Source organism: Pelophylax lessonae, assembly GCF_965119305.1.
Source record: "Pelophylax lessonae genome assembly, chromosome: 11".
NCBI classification, from domain to species: domain Eukaryota; kingdom Metazoa; phylum Chordata; class Amphibia; order Anura; family Ranidae; genus Pelophylax; species Pelophylax lessonae.
Genome location: NC_138778.1, coordinates 33898419 through 33924290, shown reverse-complemented (window position 1 = coordinate 33924290; position 25872 = coordinate 33898419). Strand labels below are relative to the sequence as shown.

The window sequence follows — 25872 nt, the reverse complement described above, 5'->3', positions numbered from 1 at the left end:
TTTATACTCCGTTGTGACACAATGCTACTTTACTTGTGTATCAAGACATCACTTGCTTAAGTCAAAATTTATAAAAAAAAGTTTTGCTTGTCTTGCCAAACGCCTTAAAACCAAAGTTACACTCAATCCAAGGTTTTACTGTACTCTTATTCCTGGTTTTGGGCTGGCCATAGATTATGCTTTTTTTTTTTGATCAGAAGGAAGGCTGATTGGCAAACACAAAAAAACAAACAGATTCCTCCCATTCACACAAGTGAGGAGCATGGAGGCATTCTCCTTGCTGTGCTATTGTATTCTGACAGCAGGGACTCCTCTACTGTCAGAATACACAGATCAGTGCTGCAGCTGTTGACTGAATGAAAAAAAAACTTTCCCAACATTCCTGTTCAACTGACTTTTGCAAAGCAGGAACAGCCATCGATGGATCAAAATTTGGCTGGTCCCTGCTGAACCTGCCAAATTTTGATCCACCTGTGAACAGCTTAGCCATATAACTGGGGAAAAAAGTTTTACGTTTTCAGCCAGGTGCAGATAAGTGATCTACCCTTTCTTTCAAGAGGATTCCTGGAGAGGAAGTCAGCCATGCTCAGGATAATTTCCCCCAGCTGATCACAATGATCAGCCCACATAGTTTAAAAAATGATTAGAACTTATTTGCTATAGTTTTTTTTTTTTAAGTGATTGTCAACATGCAAACATTTATCTAAAAGCCAACTTCTATTTGGGTTTACTGGTCCTTACAGTGCTGACATCCCTAAAATCTGCTGAGATATGATAACGTTAGGAACTCAACAGCTTGCACTGCTTCTGTACAAGTCATTATCGAAACACGATCATCAGAACAGACATCTGCTGTTACATGGGGAAGAATAATCTTGTTGGTGCTTCCAACCACCTCAATATGGCAAGTGACGCTTTCAATATGTCTTACTATAATGACATGTAAAACAATCAAACTGACTAAGGCAAAGTTACAAGTCAGCCTGAAGAGCTGCACAATCTGGTGTGGAGATTTAGGCCAGAGTTTGCAGATAGTCTTTGGGGTGGAACACACAAGGTTTTGGCACATTCAGATAAGCAGTAATATCTGACCATCCTTTAACCTGCCCTGCAATGACAAAACCCAACAAAGGCCAAAGAAGCTTGGTCATAATCCAAGGTGCTTCAAATTCTAGGGAGGCCAATAAACCTTTAAACTAAAGGAAAGGAGCAGCCTGCATCTTAGGTTCCATTCATTAAATGCAGGCCTCGGTGTCCTAGAGGGTTCTCGAATGCTACAGTGAGAATTCTGATTGAAAGAGATGTTGGTCACATGAATCTGACAGGTCATGTGATCAGGTTCGCCTCTTTCTGGCTTTTGTTCCCCATCAATCTCAACAGCGCTCTGCTTGCGAGTCCAGAAGCAAGAGGCGATGAATGCACATTTATAAAATACAGCAATACCACTACTTTATAAGTGGAGCCTTCATTTACTAAAGCACCGTGGGGTTGTAAAGGCAGACGTTTTTTTTTTTTTTTTTACTTACTGCATTCTATGCATGCAGCAACTCCTCCTATATACACACCTGAGCCTTATTTTGATCCAGCAATGCGCACGAGAGCCGAGGCTCTCTCCCGTCTCATTGGCTCCCCTCCAAAAATTAAAAGTCAGCAGCTACAAACACACTGTACACATACTGTAGCTGCTGACTTAATATTAGGATACTTACCTGTCCTGGAGTCCAGCGATGTCGGCACCGCAGCCGATGTTTCCATTGGCTGTCGGGTGCTACCGCCACCGATTGACAGAGAGGGAACCAAGCAGTGAAGCCTTGCAGCTTCATGGGCGGGCCCCTAATGCGCATGCGCGAAGCGCATTTGGATGGGCTCGACGGTGGGGGAAGGAGGAGGGGGCCAAAATTCCGAGGGACAGCGTGGCGGCGCCGTCTCCCGGAAGTGGGAACGGGTAGCTGTCAAAAATAGGTACTCGGTCCCCCCCTCCCCCCCTGAAAGGTGCCAAATGTGGCACCGGAAGGGGGGGGGGGAAATGAGCGGAAGTTCCACTTTTGGGTAGAACTCTGCTTTAACTTGTGTTATCCACCCCTCTACTGTTGGGGGTTGTGGTGCCAGCCATTTATTTTTGTGCAATAAGTTTACGGGCAAGAAAAAGAGACTGAACTATCGGGATCAAAGTATTCTCCGCAATCCTATTTCTATCCAATATACAGCAAAAATAATCCAGGTTCCAACAGGGCCACCCCACAAACCAAGTTAATATTGGAGATAACTCCATGCCAATAACGATGGAGTTTGGGGCACCTCCATAACATGTTGCATCAAATTTGCTGGATCCTGATTACAGTTCTCAGCTCTGGTTTGAAACTGACCAATTCGTCATACAGTTCCAGTAAAATTAAAGGGTAAGTTCACCTTTTCACAAAAAAATAAATAAATAAATGCAATTTTTTATGCAGGTAAAAAAAAAGGGCATTTATTTATTTTTGTTGCAGGAGCCTGTAAAGCATTGCACCAGGGATCAGCAGATTGCTGGTGCCATGCAGGTCTCCTGCAGATCTGTCAGTGTATCAGCTTCCTCTTACATGGAAGCCGATACATGCTAACAGGTAGCATGAATGAAAGTGGAGTTCCGGCCTCGGAAATGTTTTTTCAATAAAAATACCCCCGGGACAGTCAGGGCTAGTACATTTCATAATGGATAGCCTCTGAACTGTCCTGGGTCGCACTTACCTTTTAGAAGAAATACTTACCTTGAAAATTCCTTGTCCAGCGCTGCCATCTCAGGTGTGGGCAGCTGAAGCCAGGGCGTCTTCTTCGTCCCAGAATGCCCTGCACCGGCCCCGCTCGTCACTTCCGGTGCGGGCCCGTCATCCCAGCACAGCTTCTGGGCATGCCCAGAAGCTGTTTAGCAGGGAATGACGCGCCTGCACCGGAACCGACGAGCGGGGCCGGTGCAGGCGCATTGATTCCTGGGAGCGATGACGTTCAGCTCCCAGGAGTCAACGCAAGCAGGAAGTGACGGCGCGAGCCGCGGCCAAAGAGGGAGGAAGTAGAAGGAAGGTAAGTATACTTTATTAAAAAACAAGGTAAGAAAAAAAAAAAAAAAAAACGTGACTATCCATTTCTTTTGCAGGTGAATGTCAGCAAGCGGATGACCCAAAGTCGTTTTTGAAGCCGGAACTCCGCTTGAACTACTGCAGCACCATCGTTTTCATGGAAAACAACAAACCGACAGCTGCAAAGGCTATTGGACCTTGTAGTTTTCCATTCACAGAGGGCTGGGAATGAGTGACGTGCCCGGGTGTGCGAAGCCCCACACGGCCACGTTTTTTTTTTTTTTTGACAGCTAACGGGGAGGAAAAGAATCCCAGCTAGCTGTCACAGCAGGGGAGCGGAAGGTGCATTGATAACATTTTACACCCCGATTATGGGTGTAATGTTATGAAAGGTGAACTTATCCTTTAGGCTACGTTCACATGTGGGCGCAGCGGATCGCGGGCAGAATCACAGCGATCCGGAAATCATTGCAAATCGCGGGACGCCTGTGCGATGCTCGTGATTTGCAATGGCACCCCAAACGCTGTGCGATGTTGGCGTGATTTCCGCCTGCCGAATTGGGGTAACATCGCGCAAACAGAATCGCGGGACGCATGACGCCCAAAAAAGGTACAAGAGCTTCTTTTGTGCGTCATGCGTCCCGCGATTCGGCAGGCGGAAATTGCGGTAACATCGCACAGCGTTTGGGGTGCCATTGCAAATCACGGGCATCGCATAGGCGTCCCGCGATTTGCAATGATTTCCGGATCGCGGGCAGAACCACCACAATTCTGCACGTGATCCGCTACGCCCACATGTGAACGTAGCCTTAATGAACAGCAGCTGACCCTGCTAAACCTGGTCTGGGCTTTAAAAGCTGCTGGCCACAACAGGTTTAACTACTGTAGCAATGTTTTCTGGATGGAATCAGAAACTCATTGAAATGTATAACCGGTTGCCTGGTAAATCTATTTATTAAACATTATGCCTAGTTTTAAAATCTAGTAAGTTTGTAGTCGCTGCTCACGTTACCAGTCACAACCAATCTACTGAATGGAGTATATTAGAGAGGAGAGTATGGAAAATCAGAACCGCGCAGAGGGATCTGTAAATCTATACAAGCAGAGCTTTTATCCGACTAATCTTTCATGTCTCTTAGAACAAAGAAGCACGCCCGGGTGTAATGCATTCAATAATTAGTAGTGACTATAGCCTGGGGGTACGGCAGGTCTGGGTGAATGGACTGAGACGCTGTTATTGCAGTACAAAGATTTTATTGCTATAAACCAATTACGCCTTAATCTCAAGAGTCATAAAAAGCAGGTTGCAGGTCCCGTTAGGATAGCTGCAGAGGAGGCGTTGGCAAAGAAAGGGATTGCTGCGCTGAGGTCACATGAAATAATATATTCATCTACCATTAAATTATCCTGAGCACGGCTGACTTTCTGCCCATGAAGCCTCTTGAAAGACAGGGTAGATCATTTATCTGAACCTGGCTGAAAACGTAAAACTTTCTTCCCCAGTTATATGGCTAAAGCTGTCCACAGATGGATCAAAATTTGGCAGGTTCAGCAGGGACCAGCCAAATTTTGATCCATCGATGGCTGTTCCTGCTTTGCAAAAGTCAGTTGAACAGGAATGTTGGAAAGTTTTCAATCAGCAGCTGCAGCACTGATCAGTGTATTCTGACAGTGGAGGAGTCCCTGCTGTCAGAATACAATAGCACAGCGAGGAGAATGCCTCCATGCTCCTCACTTGTGTGAATGGGAGGAATCTGTTTGTTTTTTTGTGTATGCCAATCACCCTACTGGCATCTCACTAGTGTGAACTGGCACTTAGTCAACTGAATTATTTTAGTCGTATTTATGTCGTCCAGTACCAGTTTTAACCACTTGCCGCCCCGTATAACTTATGCCTCGTACACACGCACCGATTGTTGGCCGTAAATTTTCGGTTAACGTCCGATCGCTGATTTTCGGCTTGTTAGTATGATGCTTCCGACAACCGACTGCGACTTTTCGGCCGAACAAAATCTGGTGTGCATGCTATAAAATTTTTGTTGGCCGTCAACAGAACGGCCGATTGTTCGTCAGTCAGTACAGATTTCGGCAGACAAAAATCAGATGAGCAAGACTGGGCATGCTCAGAGAAGAAAAAACACACGGAAAGTAAACCAGCACATGACATCACTTCTGGAGTTGGTTGTTGTTGGCCGAAAAAATGTGTGTGCAGTCTAGAGCACATTTCAAACAACACAACAACACTGGACAAAAGACGGCCGATCGGTCGGCCAACAATCGTTGCGTGTGTACGAGGCTTTACTTATATTGCAGCAAAGTGGCACTGCTGTGCAGGATCACGTGTTGTGTATAAAATTCACGTACCTAGACCGACACTTCCGGGTCTGGGGCGCACATGTGTGCCGCCGACAGCCCATTCCTGAGCTGTCCTCAGGCACCTGCTGATCATCCAGCACAGAGGCAGAATGGCAGTCTGCCTATGTAAACAAGGCAGATCACCGTTCTGTCTCTAGGGAAGGCATTGATGCTGTGTTCCTGCAAAGCAGGGACATGGATCCATGCCTTCCCCTAGTAAAAGCACCTCCCTAACAGTACACTAAAACACTAGTCAGGCACACAGTTAACCCTATGATCGCCCCTGATGTTAACCCCTTCCCAGCCAGTGTCATTAGTACAGTGACAGAGCATATTTTTAGCACTGATCGCTGTATTTGTTGTGTCACTGGTCCCCAAAAAGTGTCAGTTAGTGCCCAACTGTCTGCCGCAATATTGTATTCCCTCTAGAAGTTGCTGATCACCACCATTACCATTTAAAAAAATAAATAAAAAATATCCTATAGTTTGTAGACGTGATAACTTTGCGCAAACCAATCAATATACGCTTATAGGGATTTTTTTTTTTTCTTTACCAAAAATATGTAGCGGAATACATATTGGCCTAAATTGATGGAGAAATTCTAATGATAGTATTATCAAAGTAGTAATAGTCTTATCTTTTTTTTGCTTATAGCCTAAAAAATAAAAACCGCAGGGGTGATCAAATACCACCAATCTATCTATCTATCTATCTATCTATACAAGATAATCTATCTATCTATCTATATTCTAGGGGAAAAAAAGGACAAAAAGTTGGGTACAATGTCGCATGACTCTGCAATTGTCAGTTAAAGTAATGCACTGCCGTATCGCAAAAAAAAAAATGACCTGGTCAGAAAGGGGGGGGGGGGGTAAATCTTTTGGAGGTCAATTGGTATTTTCGTCAAAGAAAATATTTTTATCAAAATAATTAACACTGCTGTGCTTCCCAATGGGCCACACAGTATTAAATCTGGCAGGTGAGTGGAGACAGGGAAGTATATATATGTAAGAAAGTACATTTAAGCTTTACATTTGCTTTAGGCCTCTTAAAGCCAGTGCTGTATATCTTCCCTTTTGTTTCCTGCATCACCAATCCCATTTAAACTTCTAATGAATGTAACTGGTGGCTTTGAGAAACCTTTTAGCACTAAAATTGTATGTCAGCCCAGGCTGTATGCATGTGAGAGGCAGCAGGAAGCCTGCAGTGTGCTCTAGCTTCTCAAACAGGCGCTTTCCAGGATCACCAGATTACCAATAAAAGGAAGTGGGGTATATTAGCGCAGTAAATTGTTACCTGAAAGACTGAACTACTAAGGTAGGATGTGCTCCCTGTATCAAGTTTTGTTTCAGTAGGTCCTATGTGTTGGGGACAAGTTTTAGGCCGGGGGCATGAGTGCTCACGCTGTCAACAACATTGATTCAGAGTGTACTGCATGAAACTCATTGCCAACAATTGACAAACTGCTACTGCAGAGGCATCCAGCAATATTCCATCACATCACCAATCGGTTTACTTTACCTCTTTTAAACCCTAGGATTGGCAGGTTGTGAATTTTTGTTTTGACTATGAAGAGTCCCTTGCCTCACCCACAAACGAGGGTCGGCCCTACCATGGGTCCACTGGACCCAGGCAGCACTTTGAGAGGGGCAGCAAACGGACTTCCAAGATATTTTTTTTTTTTTGCCAGCAATTTTGCGTGCCATCAGTTTGCGGCGCATTACGGGTGTCATTTCCCAATCTCATACTGCCACCCGTAGTGCAAACTGATGAGTATGAGGAAGCGGAGTGTCTCCTAGGAGAACATCCACCATGTGATTGTGGTGTGCGCAATGACGTCAGAGATCAGCGCACTCCATCTCATGCAGGACAGGCTGGATCTTCTAGGGCGGTGGCCACAGCAGACATAGGAGTGACAGGAGGACAGACAGACCGTGTTTGGTGGGCCGGTCGGCTGGTGAGTTATGGAAGAAGATAACAGTATATACAATATCTTCTAAATTGAATATTTATATAAAATAATGAATGTGGGGGCATGATATTTTTTATTGGGGGAGGAGTGGGGCAGCATTTCATTCCTGGACCCAGGCAGCACAACGTCTTGGGTCAGCCCTGATTTCACCATCATTTTACCTTCACTGTAAGCCTCAAGACAAATGGGAGCCGTGTATTGTCTGTAATGCAGCTCATGCTGTAATCATTACACTGCTTGGCCACTTTCAATCTGCTGCAATGCAATTTAGGCCACTGTAAAACCTCAGGCAACAAGATTGGTAGCCTGCCAAATGGGAAAGAGTGGAGTAGCAAGCGTGAAATGCTCATTGATCTGATATCCTTTTCACCGACTGCTCGGTCTCTTGGCATTCATCCAGACCTTCCTTGTGAAATAGGATTTCAGTCCTGAATTGAAATTGCCACAAAGTCTCAGCATCTTTATTCCATAAACCGTAATATAAATAAAGAAGATAGCGGAGCCCCAGGGTCCCATCACCAGAAAAGTGGTTAACAGCGTAAACTCCTACCTTGTCACGTTATTGGCTGATCTAAGGAGAGACCTCTAGGCCCATCTTGTCTGACAGTTATAGGGCATCAAAGCCTTTACTTTTCCTATTTTACCAGAGTATTTATTTATTACAGAAATTGAAGGATGACTATAGAAACATTTTACACCCATGAGGCTTTTTCTACTTTCAAGGAAGCGGCTCAAGTTCTTTGAGCTGTGCATGCATCCTTGTTTGAGATCATTATTCTCAGAGCTGTACTATGGATCTTTAGGACGTGTAATAAACTTCAAATCGCATTAAATGCATACTTTCTCCAACTGCAAATACATTTTTTGCATGCATGCTTTAAAATCTGTCACCTTTTGCATTATTCATATTTCATATTATCCATATACCATCTTGACTGGTCTACCAGCATTAGTGGGAGGCGATGAAGGGGAGATGCCATCAATAAATAACATTACTGGAAGCTCCATGGTTTCATTTTTAACCACTTAAAGCGGAGTTCCGGCCTCAAAAACCACTTTGGGCCACCCGCTTGCTGAAAATCTCCTAAAAAAGAAATGGATAGTCCCGATTTTTTTTTCCAATTACTTACCTTGTTATTGAAGAAAAATATACTTACCTTTCTTCCACTTCCTCCCTCTGCGGCCACGCCCCGCGCCGTCTCTTCCTGCTTAAATTGACTCCTGGGAGCTGAACGTCATAGCTCCCAAGGGTCAATGCACCTGCACCGGCCCCGCTCGTCACTTCCGGTGCAGGCGCGTCATTCCCTGCTGAACAGCTTCTGGGCATGCAGGGATGATGCGCCTGCACCAGAAGTGACCAGCGAGGCCGGTGCAGGGCATTCTGGGACTGAGAGGATGCCCTGGCTTCAGCTGCCCACACCTGAGATGGCAGCGCTGGACAGGAAATTTTCAAGGTAAGTATTTCTTCTAAAAAAGAAGTGCAACCTCGGACAGTTCAGAGGCTATCCATTCTGAAATGCACTAGCCCTGACTGTCCCGGGGGTATTTTTATCGACAAAAAGTTTCCTAGACCGGAACGCCACTTTAAGGACCAGGCCTATTTCTGACATTTGTTGCTTACAAGTTAAAAATCAGTATTTTTTGCTAGAAAATGACTTAGAACCCCTAAACACACACACACACACACACACACACACACACATTTATATAATATATATATATATATTATATATATATATTTATATATATTTTTTTTAGCAGAGACCCTAGAGAATAAAAACGGAGATCATTGCAATACTTTGTCACACTGTATTTGTGCAGCGGTCTTACAAATGCAATTCTTTTGGAAGGATTATACTTTTTTTTGAATAAAAAAATAATAAGAAAACAGTAGTTAGCCCAATTTTTTGTATAATGTGAAAGGTAATGTTACGCCGAGTAAATTGATACCCAACATGTCATGCTTTAAAATTGCACACGCTCATGGAATGGTAACAAAACCACGGTACTTAAAACTCTCCATAGGCGACGCTTTAAAAAAATTGTACAGGTTACCTGTTTAGAGTTACAGAGGAGGTCTAGTACTAAAATGATTGCTCTCGCTCGAACGATCGCGGCGATACCTCACATGTGTGGTTTGAACACTGTTTACATACGTGGGCGCGACTTGCGTATGCGTTCACTTCTGCGTTCGAGCTCGGAGGGACGGGGCGCTTTCCAATTTTTTTTTTTTTTTCTTATTTTCATTTTTTATTTTTACACTGTCCCAATTAATTTGATTAATAGTAGCGGGTACCAATGGTGCCCGCTGCTGCCTCTGCCAATGAGGAGTGACAGCCGAGGCTCTCATGCAACATCGCTGGATTGAGATGGGACTCAGGTATTAGGGGGGCTGAGGGGAGCTGCTACACACAGGTTTTTTATCTTAATGCATTAAGGTAAAAATGCATAGAATGCATTAAAGCGGAGTTCCAGCCTAACCGCACTCACCTGTCCCACGGTCCATCGATGCACCGTTTTCTCCCTCTCTGCTCTGCGGCGCCGGCATCACTGATGTGGGCACCCGGCTGTGACAGTTTGCGGCTTCACAGCCGGGTACGCACTGCGCATGCGCGAGTTGCGCTATGCGTTGTGATTGGCCGGCAATCTTCTGGGACCTCTGACCTCTGACATGTCCCAGAAGATTGCAGGGAGGGAGGGGGAGAGGAGAACTTCCGCTCAGGGCGCCACGGCGCTCCGAGCAGAAGTGGGAGCGGGTACCTGTCAAAACTAGGTACCCGCTCCCCCCCCCAAAAAAAAAATGACATGCCAAATGTGGCATGTCAGGGGATTAGGACTATTTAAAGCGGAAGTTCCACTTTTGGGTGGAACTCCGCTTTAAGGTAAAAAACCTTCTGCCTTTAGAACCATTTTAATAATGTGAGTGCACAAACATATTTTCAAGTGCAGGTGCCAAATCAACAATTATGCATTAAACTGAATTTAGGTATACAGTATGTTGCCAGACACACACACACACACACACAGTATAACAATAAAAAATCCTTCCCACCCAAATATGGATCAAAGTAAAATTGCAGAAACTATCAACACTGATCTTCAACTTGGTAAATAACTCTTTACATAGGGAGGTCATTATTTTCGCGCTATAACATCTTTTATTTATTTTTTTTTGTGACATCATCCCTACCAATGTATGCGAGCGCAAAAATGATATAATTTGGGATAGAGTGGGGGAAGGTTTAGAATCTCTGCTAGTGGCCCCCCTGAGATTTTTCCTTACTTTCTGTACTAGTCCCCTCCGGCTCCTTGTAATGACAGCCGAGCGGCTTCTCAGCCGCATTGGTTGTCATAAGACAGCCGACCGTTGGCTATGGACGCCGGTACCGGGGCGATGCCTCTAGCTGCAGGCATCACCCCGGTACAAGCACTTTCCCGAAATATCGGTAACCTCAGGGGCCGATTGCGATATATCGGGAAAAGTGCAGATCGGCCCTCGATATATCGGCTTTGCCGATAATCGGTCGATCCCTAGTTTGAAGCATATTGTACATCTTTGACAGTTTTCGATGTGACAAATATGAAGTGCATGATACAGTAAGGGTACGTTCACACTGCTCTGTAGCAAAATTGTGGTAAAAACGCATATGCGCTTTTATGACTTTGCCGTGTTTCACATGCGTTTGCTGTGCGTTTCTGGGCTGCCTGCACCTGTGATTTAACCTTGATTTTCATTCATTTCAATGGGAAGCCGCGTTAAGATGCAGCACTTTTCAAAACGCACTGCACCTGTAACGCCGTGGTGTGAAAAGTCCCATAGGATTTAAAAGGGAAACCATTTTCTTGCAAGGAAAAAACACAGGAAAAATGTATCAGTGTGAAAAGGTCCTAAAAATTAAAGATGATCAATATTAGTCCCACCTCTCTAATGAACATGGCCTTGTCAGTAAAAAGGAGAGAATATTATGGATCTTCTTAGATACATGCTGCCCCATTCATTTCATATCTGACCCAAAAAAACAAATTGTAAACTTGACTCGTTGTATGGCTTGCACAAAAGCATTATAGCAGCCCCAATGTGTGTTTCTAAAAATGCAAAAAAGAGAGAGAACAGAGCAGCGCCACCTGAGTGTAGTATTAAAACAATACTTTATTGGCATAAAAGGTAATGCACTCACATGAGTGATAGGAAAGCAGGCTTTACAGCAAGTCATCCGATCCACTGCAGGGGAGGCAGGAGAGGTGTAGACAGCCCTGTGTCCTGGCTGTGTCAGTGGCTTCTGGCATTCTGGTTTCTATAAATGCTACTTTTCTATCTAAGCCAGTGATGGCGAACCTTGGCACCCCAGATGTTTTGGAACTACATTTCCCATAATGCTCATGCACTCTGAAGTGTAGTTGAAATTAATGGGAAATGTAGTTCCAAAACATCTGGGGTGCCAAGGTTTGCCATCACTGATCTAAGCTGTATTCTACAGTACATAATGACTACTAAAATAGCATAGAGTCCAATCTTGTGTGCAATCACCATGCATGCAGTTAACGATTAGTTATTCGGTGTAAGTAGGTTATGGGTATGTTTATCAATTAAGCAGGTAAGGCAAGGCAAGTCGAGAAATATTTGCTGTGGGGAGGTAAAGGGAAAGGATTTAGCATGGTAATGCATGTAGCACTCACCTGTAAACTGGAGATGTGCTCTTTCTTGGAAGAGTCGTTCGAGGTACCTTGATAGGTAGTATCTGGTAGTGACAAGGAAGAATCCTGCGGTCCTTTGTAGGATTCTCCAAGAGCGTCAACTTTCTTGGTAAAACTATTTAGTTCCTGTTGTAACACTCCAAGTCTACTAAAAATGGCACTGATCAGTTTGGAGTTGCTTGCGACTTCACTATTATCAATAGCGTCTGTCAACAAGAGATCCCCACAGTCATTATTTGTGCAGAGCTTTACACCTGATGGAAAACCATTGGCATAGGACGTCAAGACTTCTATTGCTTTGCTAATCATTTCCACTTGTGCTCGAATGCCATAGAGACTTTCCAGCTCTTTAATCTTTGGTAACCAGGATGGTGATGTGTGAGAAGCTTCTGGAGTCTTACCAGTTCCCTTCCCAGCACATTCTTTTGAATCTGTACTATCCATTTCCCCACCAATTGGTCCTTCTCGCCAGAGAGGTGTCGGGACACATTGCGCAGAATCTCCTGCTTCAGCATCTGTCTCCATGAAAGGTTTCGTGGTTTGACATGATGCCAGATCGTAGCGTTGAAGGTTTGAAAGAAGCACCCTATTCTCATACTGGAGTTTCTTGACTTTGCCACTGAGTTCGCTGATCTGCATTTTGGCAGTTGTGAGTTCCTCTTGAGAAGGTTCGCTAATGACAGAACAGCTGTCCTCCGACAAGGTGATGTCCAGGTCATGGTCAGACTTGTATTTATTGAGCTCATTCATCAGTAGCTTATTTTGGTCCTCTAACTCCATCATAGATCTCCTGAGAAGGTCGGCTTCTTCTTCCACAAACTGCAGATGCCTTCTGAGCTCCACAAAACTGTCTCCCGATTCTCCGGACAAGAAAGAAAATCTTGAATCCTGACTAAGATGTTCTCTATCAGCGTGAACTTTCATCTCATCCATTTCTGCCCTTAAACCCCTATTTTCAACTTCAAGTTCTACTATCCTTCGACTCAGGAGGTTCGCTTCCTCTTCAACAAGTTTGAGATGAGACTTCAGCTCAGCTTCCCTAGAATGTGGAGTGTTGGATAGTTCGTCAATGGACAATGAGCTATCCAGGTCTCCATACATGGACCTGTACTTAATCAGTTCTTCCTTCATTGTGTCGTTGTCCTTTGCCAACTTTGTTAGCTTTTTACACATTAAAGTAGATTCCTCTTTTGCAAAGTGCAGTTGACATTTAAGATCAGCATTGTCTTCCTGCAATTCAAAGAAATAGGTTATATAGGTTCATAGCTATACCAAAATGTTATTAATGTTAATTACATGAACTGAATTTTTTGTTATTTTTAAAAAGAAAGAGAAAAATCAAATATCCAATACAAATTATTCCTCAACACGGATATGGATTGTCAACAATTCATATATTATGCACAGGGTGAAACCAAGGTATGGCTTTACTGACTAGCTCCAATCAATTAATTCCTATCAAAATAGATTTAATTTTCCTTAATGCCACAAATGACACACAGCTAAAAAATTAAAAAAAACAAAATGCATAACCCCTAGAAGTGGCGCTCATATGCACAAGCTGGCCAGTGCAAATTAGAATAAATGAATCTTAAACCGGTCTAAAGCAATACCCTAAAAAAAAAATTTATTGTCTTTAATTTCTCCTGAAAATATAGTGCACATCATTAGTCTAGGCTCTCCTGTGCCTTGAGCCTCAAAGTTGTATATCTGCACTGTGAGATCTAAGGCACTGCTGTCTGCTAGTCTCCAGAGATTTGTAGTGAAGTTTGGTGTGGTCACTATAGTGCTCCTCACTGCTCTTGTTGGAAAAGAAGAACTAAAGCCTCATACACACGCACAGATTGTTGGCCGTAAATTGTCGGCCAACGTCCGATCTGCCGATTGTAGGCTTGTTAGTATGATGCTTCCGACAACCAACTGCGAATTTTCGGCCGGAAAATATCTGGTATGCATGCTATAAAATGTTTGTTGGCCAACAAAGAACGGCCGATTGTTCGTCAGTCAGTACAGATTTCGGCAGACAAAAATCAGATGAGCAAGACTGGGCATGCTCAGAGAAGAAAAAACACACTGAAAGTCAACCATCACATGACATCACTTCTGAAGTTGGTTTTTGTTGGCCAACAAAAGTCCAGTGCAAGTCTAGAACACATTTCAACCAACAAACAACACTGGACAAAAGACGGCCGATCGGTTGGCCAACAATCTGTGTGTGTGTACGGGGCTTAAGGATCTGTAATGCAAGGATTCCCCTGCTTCAACTTCATTCTGACCACCTCTTCAGTAATTTCATGATTATTCCTCTATCAATCATCAGGAGTAAAGCTCTGGCAAGAAGCAAAGCCCTGCTACACCACCAAGATGGCCAACTCTACCCAGAAATACAGTGCAATAAATGATTTGGTAAGTCAGTAACTGGCAAAATATCAGCTGAAGGAGGCCTCAGGCAATACTTGACTAAAAGAAAAGAAAAAGGAGGCACAAACACCTAGTGCATTACCCGTGGTCACCATAAAAATTATTTTAATAAAATGCCAAATGCATACTCAGACAAGAACAATGATAAAATCAGAGCTCTGATGAAGGGATCTTGACTCCCGAAACAAATTAGCAGTCCTATCTACAAGGACATGTTCCATTCCATGTGTGGTGGATTCTTGTAATGCGATTTTATCATTTTTCTTGTCTGAGTATGCATTTGGCATTATATTAAAATATTTTTATGGTGACCACGGGTAATGCACTAGGTGTTTGCGCCTCCTTTTTCTTTTCTTTTATGTACCCATGTTGGAGTTCCCTGCCTGAGGAGAGCAGCACGCTGGTCATCCCCTTCGGAGTGAGCGCTTGGCTGAATTGTTTGTTTGGAATACTTGTGACTAGTTTTGTCCTCTGCTTACCTTTTTCGAGCACAGCTTCCACAGTACAGGCCCCCTTTAACCTGTTCCTGCTCGTGTAACACATATGCGTGGCGCACGCTCCACACATATGCATCACTGGGCAGTCGATGTGTCTGTACCGAGAGAGCACTCATTGCGTGCTCCTAGCACAGAGGCCAAATGGTCAAAAAGGTAACTCGGTCCCCACTAATGGTGGTGAGACCAGCTCCCAATCATGTGACCACTAAAAACCAATCACTGATCCTTCCCGGGCCGCTGCCGTTCATAACCGCTGGGGTGGGTGGGACAGGGTTAAGCAATATTCCATACATACAGATCGATCCCACAATGAGCAAAAATGTACAATACTGGTTTTCAATTTTCAAGTACAATGACTTGCACATGCAGCTTCTGGTGGCATCTCTCAATTAAATATTTATATACATAGGATACAACACAAGGACGAAAAGGTTTGGAATAAAAAACATTGAGGCTACGTTCACATGTGGGCGTAGCAGATCACGGGCAGAATCACCACGATTCTGCCCGCAATCCGGAATCATTGCAAATCGCGGGACGCCTGTGCGATTCCTGTGATTTGCAATTGCACCTCAAGCGCTGTGCGATGTTGCCGCAATTTCCGCCTGCCGAATCGCGGTAACATCGCGCAAACAGAATCGGGGGGCGCATGACGCCCAAAAAAGGTACAGTAGCTTCTTTTGTGCAAATCACGGCATTGCACAGGCGTCCCGCGATTTGCAATGATTCCGGATCGTGGGCAGAATCTCAGTGATTCTGCCCGCGATAAGCTACGCCCACATGTGAACGTAGCCTGATGGACGATTACTCCGTTCATTTATTAGCTCATTCAGCTGCAGGGGGTTGTTTTTTTTTTTTTTTTTGTTATGCATTATATTTTATATCATGCAGATTTGCTCTTTGCCACTTTCCGACGACAATGATGCAATTTTGTTGAACCCCTCTGTTTTTTGGAGCATATAGAACTGATTTCAGCAGCATTCTGAGTGTGTTGCTTTCAAGTCACTAGATCTTCACCTGCACATATCTTTTTCCCTAACCTAACATACTAAAAACAGCATAATGCACTTATTACAGGTAGGGCTTATTCTAGAATGGAGCCAAAACCCTGTTTTATTTTACACCAACCAAATCTTCTCAACTGGAGAAAACACTACAAGCTCCATGCTTATATTCACCAGTTTTCGCTTTTGATTTGTATTTGGTAAAAAAAAAAAAATAAATTATTAATATATATATTATATATTTTCTGATCTGTAGGCTTTTTTGAATCCCGGTTACACTGTGCTAAGGTGGAAAATAAAAAATTCCCACTGGGAAAAAAGGAACCCCTAATAATGGCCACAAAAGGGCATGCAGAGCGCAGAGATTCTACCAACAGAGTCCCCGAGACAGAAGAGACTGATTCCACTCTCCAGCATCTAAACAATGACATTTTTGGTTTGGCGGATCCTTTAAATTCAGAAACCACATATGATTTGTGTGACGCCACAGGACAGAGCCCAAAATAAATCTAAAAACATTGAACCTTTAAATAGCGCTGATTAGAAGAAAAACATGCTCCACTTTTTCGCAAACCATTGATGCTGGAATGTCTGGGTGTGCCGCAGACTACCATTTGTAGTAGGTCTGCATTGCAGTCTTCCCCATTTTTTTGGGATGTTTATACGGGTCATTGGTCAACAGGATATTCATACGAGAGAAACCCATTCATTCAGGATGCAAAAACATCAGATGTCTACGAATGTCAGTTCAAAAAATAAAAAATAAAATGTACGCTTCGGGTCTGTTGCATATCAAGTCTTTGGGGGCTTGACACAAATCATATTGTAATTGAATGACAAGGATCAGTCCAGTTTCTTTGTTTTTTTATGTTTTATTAGGAACTTGTATAGGAGAAGGGATGAGTGGGATACTCTAACTTTAAAGAATTATGCACAATCGTCAGGGACGACTTGGAAATTGGCTGATTAATGCTGTGTAACGCTGTATTGAGCTAGTCGCGGCTAGGCTGCTGTTTCACTTTGCCCTTGGCTGTGAAAAAAGAGTCCTTAAAGCTTCCTGAGGTAATCCTTTCCTAAGGCAAGCTATTCTTTGATTTAGACTGTACTGCTGAACAAATTCAGGGCCCTTCCTGGCGCCCCCTTTGTCCCCTAATCTTCAGGGCTTAACTACTTGGCACCCCCTTTACTGTCACATTCTGGGTAGCTGGCTCCTTGATCCCCTTGACCTCTCTGGAGTGCTCCTCTCTTAGGCAGACCCCTGGGCAGATCCTTGAGTACTCAGGACACTGTTTTTCCTGAAGTCTTCTGCCCAGCAGCTCCACTGGTCAGCACACTGGATCCTCTGCAGCACAGCTCAACCCCTGGTCCCTAGGCCGACCGCCTGGACCACCTTCCTCAGCAACAGGAGGAGAGACAGCCGTCCACCTCCTCCTGGGACTTTGCTCCCACCAATAAAGACACACTGTCACATGCCCACTCAGGATTTATTTCCAATCCCAGGAGACTTTGCGGCAATGCCCGCCCACTGGGACAGTCATAAACCCTGGTGTACTATTGGCTAGGTTTCCTCCACTGTCCAACAAGCTCCCTTATTGGATACAGTGGGGAGACTGCCCAGACCAAATAGATCACACCTGGAATCATGTGACAGACCTCACTAACAGATCAGGCTCTCCTGATAAGCAGAAAGAGCCTCCGTATAGTTTACCTAGCACTTTTCTAGGAGGGTGCTACATCTACATTGCTTTAGAGAAAATTGAATTTTAGAGGGGCGTGGCCTGGACGGCAATGGAGTAGGTCACAAGAGTGCCTAGCTCTGCTCTCGGTCAATCCATCCTTACCCATCCTGGGTGCCCACGACTTCTCACTCAGCGGACCTGTGTGACTCGATCCCGAGCGTCCTGAGCCATGTCTCCGCCGAAGAAGGGCTCCTCCACAGCCGCTGCCCCTCTGGACAAATTCCGCCGGCAGGACCCGGGCCCCGCTGCACAATATGGCGCCGAGCTTCCCGCGCCCGCAGCTGCCCCCGACCTCAACAAGGTACTGGATGCCATTTCCACTTGTCAGGCCACACTAATGGCCAAGATAGAAGAGGTGAAGGTGGATGTATCATTGATTAGACAGGATTTGTCTAAGCTTAGGGACCGGGTCACAGACACAGAGGCCAGAATCAGCCAGGCAGAGGATGTCATTCTCCCCTTACAGCACACTACTGACCCGCTTCAGCGCCAGTTCCAGCAACTTGCCCAGAAACAAGACGACTTAGAAAATAGGGCCCGGCGCTGCAACCTTCGCTTTGTGGGGCTCCCGGAGGGCGCAGAGGGTGCGGATCCCCCCCCCCCCCCACATTCTGGAAAATCTGCTGATCTCCAACTATGGCAGGGAGGCCTTTTCTGCCACGTTTGCGGTTGAGAGGGCCCATAGTATGCCCGCCCGCCGCCCCCCTGAGGGTGCCCCGGCACGGACTTTTATAGACAAAACAAGAATTTTAAATTAGCGAAAAATTAATTGTTTTGGGAAAAGGTTAATTTAAATTAAATATATAGCCTAGTTACTGCACAGTTTTATTTTTTTTAAAAATTGTTAAAAACATGTATACATTTACATAATAACCATTTCGAAAAAGATTTAAGGTGTGTCACTGGGAAATATGGGTGCAGAAAAATTTAGCACAGTGGTACCAACATCCCTCGTAGACTTGTTTAAAGTATATCTCTGAAATTACAGAGTTCTCGCCTAGGCGAAAATAAATGAGGGCTTGGAAAAACCAATTTAGATGGGACTTTAACGGTACCAATAGAAAATAACGTATTGACAAAAGAGTTAAAAATATTTGAGCTTTATTCATTAGAGTAAAAACTCATCAGCTAACTATGAGCTTGATGAATGTTGTGGAAGATACAAAAAACAGAAAATAAACGGACATCAAAAAAACAGACATAAATGATAGGATGGATCACATATATAGATACAACCATGTATACATGACCATATAACAAGAGTATATAGGTGGCTACTCAAAGTGAACACTCCAATGTTCGTCCACTGGGGCAGCACTCAGCGCCCAACATGTTTCGCCGAAGGCTTCTTCAGGGGCGTATAGTAATCTCTCCTTCTGATTTTATGTTGATATTAGAATGTATCCCATATGAAAATTCTTATCCAGTAGGTACTTACCAAGCATCACGACCATTGTTGCAATTTACTATACGCCCCTGAAGAAGCCTTCGGCAAAACATGTTGGGCGCTGAGTGCTACCCCAGTGGATGAACATTGGAGTGTTCACTTTGAGTAGCCACCTATATACTCTTGTTATATGGTCATGTATACATGGTTGTATCTATACATGTGATCCATCCTATCATTTATGTCTGTTTTTTTGATGTCCGTTTATTTTCTGTTTTTTGTATCTTCTACAACATTCATCAAGCTCATAGTTAGCTGATGAGTTTTTACTCTAATGAATAAAGCTCAAATATTTTTAACTCTTTTGTCAATACGTTATTTTCTATTGGTACCGTTAAAGTCCCATCTAAATTGGTTTTTCCAAGCCCTCATTTATTTTCGCCTAGGCGAGAACTCTGTAATTTCAGAGATATACTAATAACCATTTCGCTTAGAATTCAGTTTTAACATCTGGATGACAAACCCACAATGCGGAGTGCAGATTAGACACTCCAAAACGGTTATTTTAGGGCGAGTCTGCTGAACTGATTTACCCTCTGGTTTCTTTGTACCTCTTGGGGACTCTAGAAGCAAAAAAAAACCTAATTAGCCATCCATCATGGAGGACAAGGAAACCCATGCGTTATTATGAGTAGAATAACATAGTGTTCACCTAATTAGCGTTCCTCCATCATGGAGGACAAGGAAACCCATGCGTTATTATGAGTAGAATAACAGTGTTCACCTAATTAGCGTTCCTCCATCATGGAGGACAAGGAAACCCATGCGTTATTATGAGTAGAATAACATACTGTTCTTACATCTTAATGACAGTATTCGTGGCTGTGAACACAAAAAAAAAAAAAAAAGTACTGGCCCTTTGTACCAACTTGTACAAATATTTTGAGCGCGGCCGGCTGCAGCTGACTACGGCTCTGTGTGCTGCTGACAGCTTCCCCTGTGTCGTTTATCTGCCATGCCATTACACAGCACAGAATAGCATTTGTCCATGTCTCCCCTGCTCCCTCTGAATATTCCCTCCCTCCCCTCCCAGATGCCTTCACACTGTAATCAAGGGAACCGTTTCAAAGCCCCCTTTATTTTTAACGAAGGCAGGAGCCTTAATCAAAGCACTACAGTGATGTAGATAGGGGAGCGAGAGCGGGAGTGGAATACTAATGATTGTGCATAAATGAGCATATTCATACTGGCACAAATCCTCAAAGGGGAATAAGTCTAACTCTTTTAATTAGGGAATAATCGAGCAAAACATGAATCAAATGTCACAAGATTCATACAGTAAACCAGTTGATGTGCAAGAAAATAACCCGACTTACAAAGAAACATACCAATGTCATTTGAGGTTATCCCCCATTTACCATCGAATGTTAAAAAAATAAAAAAAAGGCTGACATTTTTGAAAATGCTAGAGGTTTGGCTGTCCATAGCTGTTTCTTACATGGTTACATAATTAGTGAGGTTGAAAAAGAGACATCAGTCCATCCAGTTCAACCTATGAGGTGTGTGTTTAATGTTTACCGTACATTGTATATCCCTTTATGTTGTGGTCTTTAAGGTGCCCGACTAAATTTTTTGAAACCATCGATGCTCCCTGCTGATACCACTGCTTGTGGAAGAGAATTCCACATCCTTACTGCTCCGACAGTGAAGAAACCCTTACATATTTTAAGGTTAAACCGTTTTTCCACAAGTTTTAGTGAGTGGCCACGTGTCTTATTGTATTCCCCTTCTCTAAAAAGTTTTTTCCTTATGCTAGGGTCGCCAGTAGAGTATTTGTGCATTGATATTATATCCCCCCTCAAGCGTCTCTTCTCCACAGAGAATAAGTTCAATGCTTGTAGTCTTTCCTCATAGCTTAGATCAGGCATGTCCAACCTGCGGCCCACAACCGCAGGCAATGCGGCCCACTGCCCCCTGACAATTTTTGCTGGGGAGGAAGAAAGTCGAGTCGGGGGCACGGCCACAGAGGCATCCTCGGAGGGGATCAACCACTAGTTGTGTTAAATTAGCGTGGCAGCACAGGAAGGGTGCAGCGGCGTTTTATTACTTATATACCTTAACTAATAGTATATATTTTATATGCGGCCCGGGAAAATTTCTGTACACTCAATGTGGCCCAGAGAAGCCAAAAGGTTGGACACCCATGGCTTAGATTCTCCATTCCCCTAATAATTTTTTGTCGCCCTTCTCTGGACTCTCTCCAGTTCCAGCACATCCTTCCTGAGGACCGGTGCCCAGAACTGGACAGCATACTCCAGATGTGGCCGGACCAGAGTCTTGTAGAGTGGGAGAATAATCTCTTTATTTCTGGAGTGAATCCCCTTTTTTATACATCCCAGTATTTTGTTGGCCTTGCTTGCAGCGGCTTGGCATTGCATGCCACTGCCAAGCCTGTTGTCCACTAGGACCCCAGGTCCTAGTGGACCTGGGGGTCCTAGTAACCCAGTTTCTAGTTACTGACCTGGAACAAGGTCAGTGAAATCAGAATTTATAATGTTATAATGTGCTTAGTTGACTACGAAGCAACTAGAATTTTCAGGGTTGTTCTTTGAGTAATTCATTATTTATAATAGAACGTATTTTCAGGCGTATAAGACGACCCCCCTAATTTTCAAGATAAAACATAGGTTTTGGGCTATACTCGCCGTATAAGACTACCCCCTTCCGAAGCAAGGCAACACCATTGAAAAACATCAGATTTCTCATAGATCTCCAAGGTACCCTAGGTACTGTAATACATGTAATCTCTCATAATATCTCCAAGGTACCCTAAGTATTACCAGTAGATGTAATCTCAAGACGCTGGCTGTGCGGGAATCCTGTACCGGTATACCATATGTACCGTAGCTTCGGCTACATACAGTATACTGCGCTGAGCCAATCACAGTGAGCGATGTATTCTATTATTGAATGCAAAGCCTGCTCGGATTGGCAGAGTCAGAGAGGCGGGCTGAGGTTACTCCGCCAATCTGAGCAGGCTTTGCATTCAATAATAGAATACATCGCTCACTGTGATTGGCTCAGCGCGGTACACTCTATGTAGCCGAAGCTACGGTACATACGGTATACCGGTACAGGATTCCCACACAGCCAGCGTCTTGAGATTACATCTACTGGTAATACTTGTATTTAGGTTACCTTGGAGATATTATACTCGGCTTATAAAACGACCCCCCATTTTTGAGGGATTTTTTCGAGGTTCAAAAGTACGCCAGAAAATACAGTATTTTCCAAGCCGTCAGTATTCAGAACTCCTTACAATAATCTGTGTAACTATATTGTAAGAACTCCTTACAATAACTATAACTATGTGAGCCTTCACTTCCCTGTCAGGCATGTATCTCCGCTGACAGGGAGGTGAAGCGCTCACATAGTTATAGTTATTAGCGGCTGCTCCCCCCGCCCCCCGCTCGGTGTCAGGTCAGTTCATTCACACACAGTCCCGCTGACAGTGAAGTGAAGGCTCACATAGTTATATCTATTAGCGGCCACTCGCCCGCCCTCCCGCCCGATGTGTCAGTTCATTCATACACACATCGTAGTAGTGACATCACCGGGAGGCTGGCCGCCGGCCAGAGGAGCTTCTTTTGAATGAAGGACACCAGAGGAGCACTCACCAGAGTGACAGTAAGGAGATTGAATCGTTGGGATGGGGGGGGGGGGGGACACTGAGGCAATGGGAGGGTGGGGGGGAGCTGAGGCGAGCTTACCATTGGTATTAGTATTATGCAGCATGAGGGGGTTAATGTATGGTCACTGCTGGTCACTGATGCATTAGTGACCGACCAGTGGCAGTTAATTAACCCCTTTGTGCTGCATTAGTGCAACCAGTATCAGTGCAGCCAGTGTTAATTAACACTGATACTGGTTGCACTAATGCAGCACAAAGGGGTTAATTAACTGCCACTGGTCGGTCACTAATAGACGAGTGACCAGCAGTGGCAATACATTAACCCCCCTCATGCTGCATAATACAAATACCATTGGTAATTGAATTAACCTCTTGCCAACCCATCACAGTACATATACTGTGACAGGGTGGCAGCGACAGGTGTATGTCGCTACCTGTTTTTGGTGTATGCCCCTCTTCTATCTATTTTTAATTTTTTTGGGGGAAAAAGTCATTTTCGGTTTCGGATTTCGGCCAAGGGCATCCTGCATTTTCGGTTTCGGCCCAGAATTTTCATTTCGGTGCATCCCTACTTCTAACCTACTGTAGACAAATGACAGAGGGAGCTTAGCTGGTTGTTATTGACAGGAACTTCCCATAAAGAAAGCACAGAACCTCCCACGTAGGCACAATTCCATGGCTTACCTGAGGAGACGGTTTCTTCTCTACTTTTCCTGACCTTCTCTTTTTTAAAGAGTTCTGTAATAAAAAAAAGTACATTTTAAGTGACAAGATCACCAAAGCACAGTAACATTTACAAGTATTTACATTTATGATGCCATAAAAGAAAACAAGAGTAGAGAATAGTCAAAGCATAGATAACTGTTAAAGTGGTTGTAAACCTCAGCCATTAAATTTGAACAAAGCACATCCTTCTATAGTGTGTACTTGACTAAGTGTCATTTCTGTCTGATGCGTCCTTCCTCTATAATCAGCATGAGTCACTTCTGACAAGTTTTACTGATGCCAAGAAAAAAAATGGTGGCAGGGGAGAGACCTCAGGACGATCGTCAACCTAAGTTCTGTTCTTGTGTGAAGGGGGGGTTTTGTCTCTTCCATCCAATCAGCTCTCAAAGCTCTTCTCACTAAGCTCTGCAGTGTGTAATTTCTTCTCTCTGACCCTTTTTTCTGAACGCTCCGACAAACTTTAAAAAAGCTGGACTTTGAACCGACGTAAAGAGAAGGTAAACGGGTACAACTTGCATAGAAGCATTTATTTTATCTCTGTGTATCACAGAGGCCAGTCACTTCACTGGGTATATGTAAGGGCTTACAACCACTTTAAAGGAATACCCATTTCAGAAACAACCCTTTATCTAAGTTATGGTGGAGAGGCCCCCCCTTTATCTGGGTTGGGGTGGCGAGGAACCCCCTTTATCTGGGTTGGGGTGGCGAGGAACCCCCTTTATCTGGGTTGGGGTGGCGAGGAACCCCCTCATCTGGGTTGGGGTGGCGAGGAACCCCTTCATCTGGGTTGGGGTGGCGAGGCACCCCTTCATCTGGGTTGGGGTGGCGAGGCACCCCTTCATCTGGGTTGGGGTGGCGAGGCACCCCTTCATCTGGGTCGGGGTGGCGAAGCACCCCTTCATCTGGGTCGGGGTGGCGAGGCACCCCTTCATCTGGGTCGGGGTGGAGAGGCACCCCTTCATCTGGGTCGGGGTGGAGAGGCACCCCTTCATCTGGGTCGGGGTGGAGAGGCCCCCCCTTATCTGGGTTGGGGTGGAGAGGCCCCCCTTTATCTGGGTCGGGGTGGAGAGGCCCCCCTTTATCTGGGTCGGGGTGGCGAGGCGCCCCTTCGTCTGGGTGGCGAGGCACCCCTTCGTCTGGGTCGGGGTGGCGAGGCACCCCTTCGTCTGGGTCGGGGTGGCGAGGCACCCCTTCGTCTGGGTCGGGGTGGCGAGGCACCCCTTCGTCTGGGTCGTGGTGGAGAGGCACCCCTTCATCTGGGTCGGGGTGGAGAGGCCCCCCCTTATCTGGGTTGGGGTGGAGAGGCCCCCCTTATCTGGGTTGGGGTGGAGAGGCCCCCCTTATCTGGGTTGGGGTGGAGAGGCCCCCCCTTATCTGGGTTGGGGTGGAGAGGCCCCCCTTTATCTGGGTTGGGGTGGAGAGGCCCCCCCTTATCTGGGTCGGGGTGGAGAGGCCCCCCCTTATCTGGGTCGGGGTGGAGAGGCCCCCCCTTATCTGGGTCGGGGTGGAGAGGCCCCCCCTTATCTGGGTTGGGGTGGAGAGGCCCCCCTTCATCTGGGTTGGGGTGGAGAGGCCCCCCTTCATCTGGGTTGGGGTGGAGAGGCACCCCTTTATCTGAGTTGGGGTGGAGAGGCACCCCTTTATCTGAGTTGGGGTGGAGAGGCACCCCTTTATCTGGGTTGCTTAAAGCTGGGTACACACTATACAACTTTTGTTGGTAGACTTCCTTTAGATTTACCTTCAACTATGTAGTACAAGGGCCCGCCTGATTGCATACAAATTGAAAGTGTTTAGGTCTGACCTCTAAAGAAAATCTTAGTATCCAGCTTAAGGCCTCTTGCACACGATACTCCTGTTTGAGCATCTCCTTTTTCAGCCGTAATTTTTGTCTTATTGAAAATGCGTGCATTTGCGTTCGTGCAAATTCGCGCCTCTGAATATGCAAATTTTTTTAATATCAACAGTATGATCGTGTGCATTCATTTAATCGCATTTGCGCACAAATGAGCGCATTAGGAGTAAATTACTGTCCAGAAATACAGATTTTTTGCTATTTTGTTCTTGCTGAAGAATACGCTGCGCTCATTTATGCGCCTGTGTGCATTGGCACATTAGCATGAATGGGCTGTATTTTAGCTCATAAAAAAAAAAAAAAAAAAAAAAAAAAAGCTGTACTGAGCATTTTTAAACTGCAGCGTGCAAGAGGCCTAATGAAATCTCTTCAAATCACAAAATAACTTGAAAGAAGTACAAAACGACAAAATAAGATATGTATATAAGACAATTACAAAACCTTTTTTCTTGCTGTTTATTTGCTTGGCCTTATTTCAA

General features: G+C 44.7%; 1 protein-coding gene across 1 annotated transcript in view; it reads right to left on the bottom strand.

Annotated features, from left to right (window-relative positions):
• Positions 1-25872, bottom strand: part of MTCL2 (microtubule crosslinking factor 2) — a 197779-nt gene that overhangs the window by 67723 nt on the left and 104184 nt on the right. The window contains exons 4-5 of the mRNA XM_082271721.1: positions 23500-23553; positions 12059-13306 (exon numbers count right to left, since the gene is read on the bottom strand). Coding sequence (XP_082127847.1) covers positions 12059-13306; positions 23500-23553 — 1302 coding nt within the window. The remainder of the gene's footprint in view (positions 1-12058; positions 13307-23499; positions 23554-25872) is intronic.